Raw genomic sequence first — 1886 nt, 5'->3', positions numbered from 1 at the left:
GTTGTCTTTAAAGAAATCAAATAATCATAAAATATGTTCTGTACCATTGATAATTCTGATGATAAGAGATTCATGATTATCAAGGAATCTGATAGCAGTGTTGCTGTTTGGTCCAATATGGCAGATACTGTTCTAATGTTATCAGTATTCTGGTCTGCAGCATCAGTAGTACTGACCACTAGATCAGTTAAGTTCTCAGATACTGATACTACATTTTCAGCAGTAACATTTACCTATTGAATATACAATGTAAGAAATTATAGTACAAGTATATACCAAGTCTTTATTATTATTTACCTTTGAAATATTCCTAAATCGATTAGATATCACAGATGTTCCACAGGATTCTATACCAGGTGATTCCCAAGTACTATTATTAGTACATGTTCTATTAGCAGTAGCACCACTAGGACCATTAGGACATGATATATTAACTGTACTGTCTGGCATTGTCTCTGGCCATTCAAATGTACCACGATCACTACTAACTATAGCTTCCATGCTACAAGCAACAAGATCTAAAAGATTGCATATATATATATATATATATATATATAACTTGAAAATTTTATAACAAAGTGATTTGCAAGAGTTCATTACACAAATAGAATTTTTACAAAAAATCATGGTGAATCCCCCATTAACAAATTTATTAACACTGTTACTCACCAGTACAGTTGATTCCCTCATACCCAGTACCAGTACAGTCACAAGTGTAGTTGATAGCAGGTGAATACTGTGTACACTGTCCTCTATTCATACATGGACTGTTTGCTCTTTGACAAATATTGAGATCTAAATAGCGAACAAATGATACCACTAAAATATAGTCAATATATGTAGCTAATTAGCTCTCCATGTTTATCTAGTGAATGAGTTATGACTTCCTTCATACTTGGACATAATGAAACAAACATGCATGTATGTGTACATATAGGCATGCACTTGCACTAGTCAATTGCACTGACAATGCAAAGTAAACAAACTTGCAGCCCACACACAAGTCCAATGTGCTATAACAAATAGATCAGCTACATTAAATTAATGTATGCCCAATTGTCCAATCCACTCTAAGCACTCACCAGTGCAGTTTGGCTCCCTGGTATCCAGTACCAGTACAATCACAAGTATAATTATCAGGAGGTGAATACTGTGTACACTGTCCTCCCTTCATACATGGAGTGTCTCTATCACAGATACTAGCCAAATCACAATCAGTACAATCAGAATTAACAGTATAACCAGTAGAACAGGTTAGATTACAAGCTAATAATAAAATATAATAATAGTAATGCAGTTTTAATACTTACTGCAAATGAAGTTATTACTCTCAGTAGCAACATAGTTAGGACCTGATGATGATGTACAGTTAGTGGTTGAAACACACTGACCATTAGTAGCAAATGATAAACAACAATCAGTAGAACCTGATCCAGTACACCTCATCAGTCCAGAATTACAAGCACTGTCACACTCTAAATGAAATAAGCAATTATTATTATAGCATGGACAGTATCCATGATTTTAGTTTCTAATTGGCTTACCTCTACATCTTATACCACCTTCATTAAAACCTTCCCGACACCGATAACAAAAAGTGTTTGGAGGAGCACCAACAACAATACCATTAGGAACAGGATCTAAACTACCAGTTCTTCCAGTCCATGTACCACTGCTACACTCCATATCAAATATCCTAGTTTGTTCAGCTTCCTCTGGGTTAGGAGTGAATGTAGCTATAAGAGAAACTCCATTATAAGTATCAATCATGCTCCCTTGAGTTAGACAGACATATTGAACTGATCCTTCAGTTACATTAGGAGAGTACACCTGGTTACCATCAGAAATGACTAGTAAAGGAGGCAATACAGTTTCTATGTCAGCTT

The 1886-nt window shown here is 35.0% G+C and overlaps 1 protein-coding gene across 1 annotated transcript; it reads right to left on the bottom strand.

The window, feature by feature from the left end:
- Window positions 1–1078: 1078 nt before the first annotated feature.
- LOC109592029 (protein crumbs-like) lies at window positions 1079–1871 on the bottom strand. Its single transcript, XM_020007604.1, has 3 exons — window positions 1545–1871; window positions 1311–1475; window positions 1079–1266 (listed from the first exon to the last, which is right to left on the bottom strand). The coding sequence occupies exons 1-3, from the start codon at window positions 1768–1770 to the stop codon at window positions 1079–1081; spliced, it is 579 nt and encodes a 192-aa protein (XP_019863163.1). The 5' UTR covers window positions 1771–1871.
- Between the last annotated feature and the right edge of the window lie 15 nt (window positions 1872–1886).

This window comes from Amphimedon queenslandica, unplaced genomic scaffold (assembly GCF_000090795.2).
Source record: "Amphimedon queenslandica unplaced genomic scaffold, v1.1 AMPQUscaffold_6500_Cont21542, whole genome shotgun sequence".
NCBI classification, from domain to species: Eukaryota; Metazoa; Porifera; class Demospongiae; order Haplosclerida; family Niphatidae; genus Amphimedon; species Amphimedon queenslandica.
This window is presented reverse-complemented; position numbering and strand designations above follow the sequence as displayed.

Coding starts and splice junctions, on each gene's coding strand:
- LOC109592029 (XM_020007604.1), bottom strand. CDS start 1,770: ATGATTGATACTTATAATGGAGTTTCTCTTATAGCTACATTCACTCCT. Junction 1,476..1,544: donor AGGTGGTATAAGATGTAGAG/GTAAGCCAATTA, acceptor TATTTCATTTAG/AGTGTGACAGTGCTTGTAAT. Junction 1,267..1,310: donor GAGTAATAACTTCATTTGCA/GTAAGTATTAAA, acceptor TTTTATTATTAG/CTTGTAATCTAACCTGTTCT.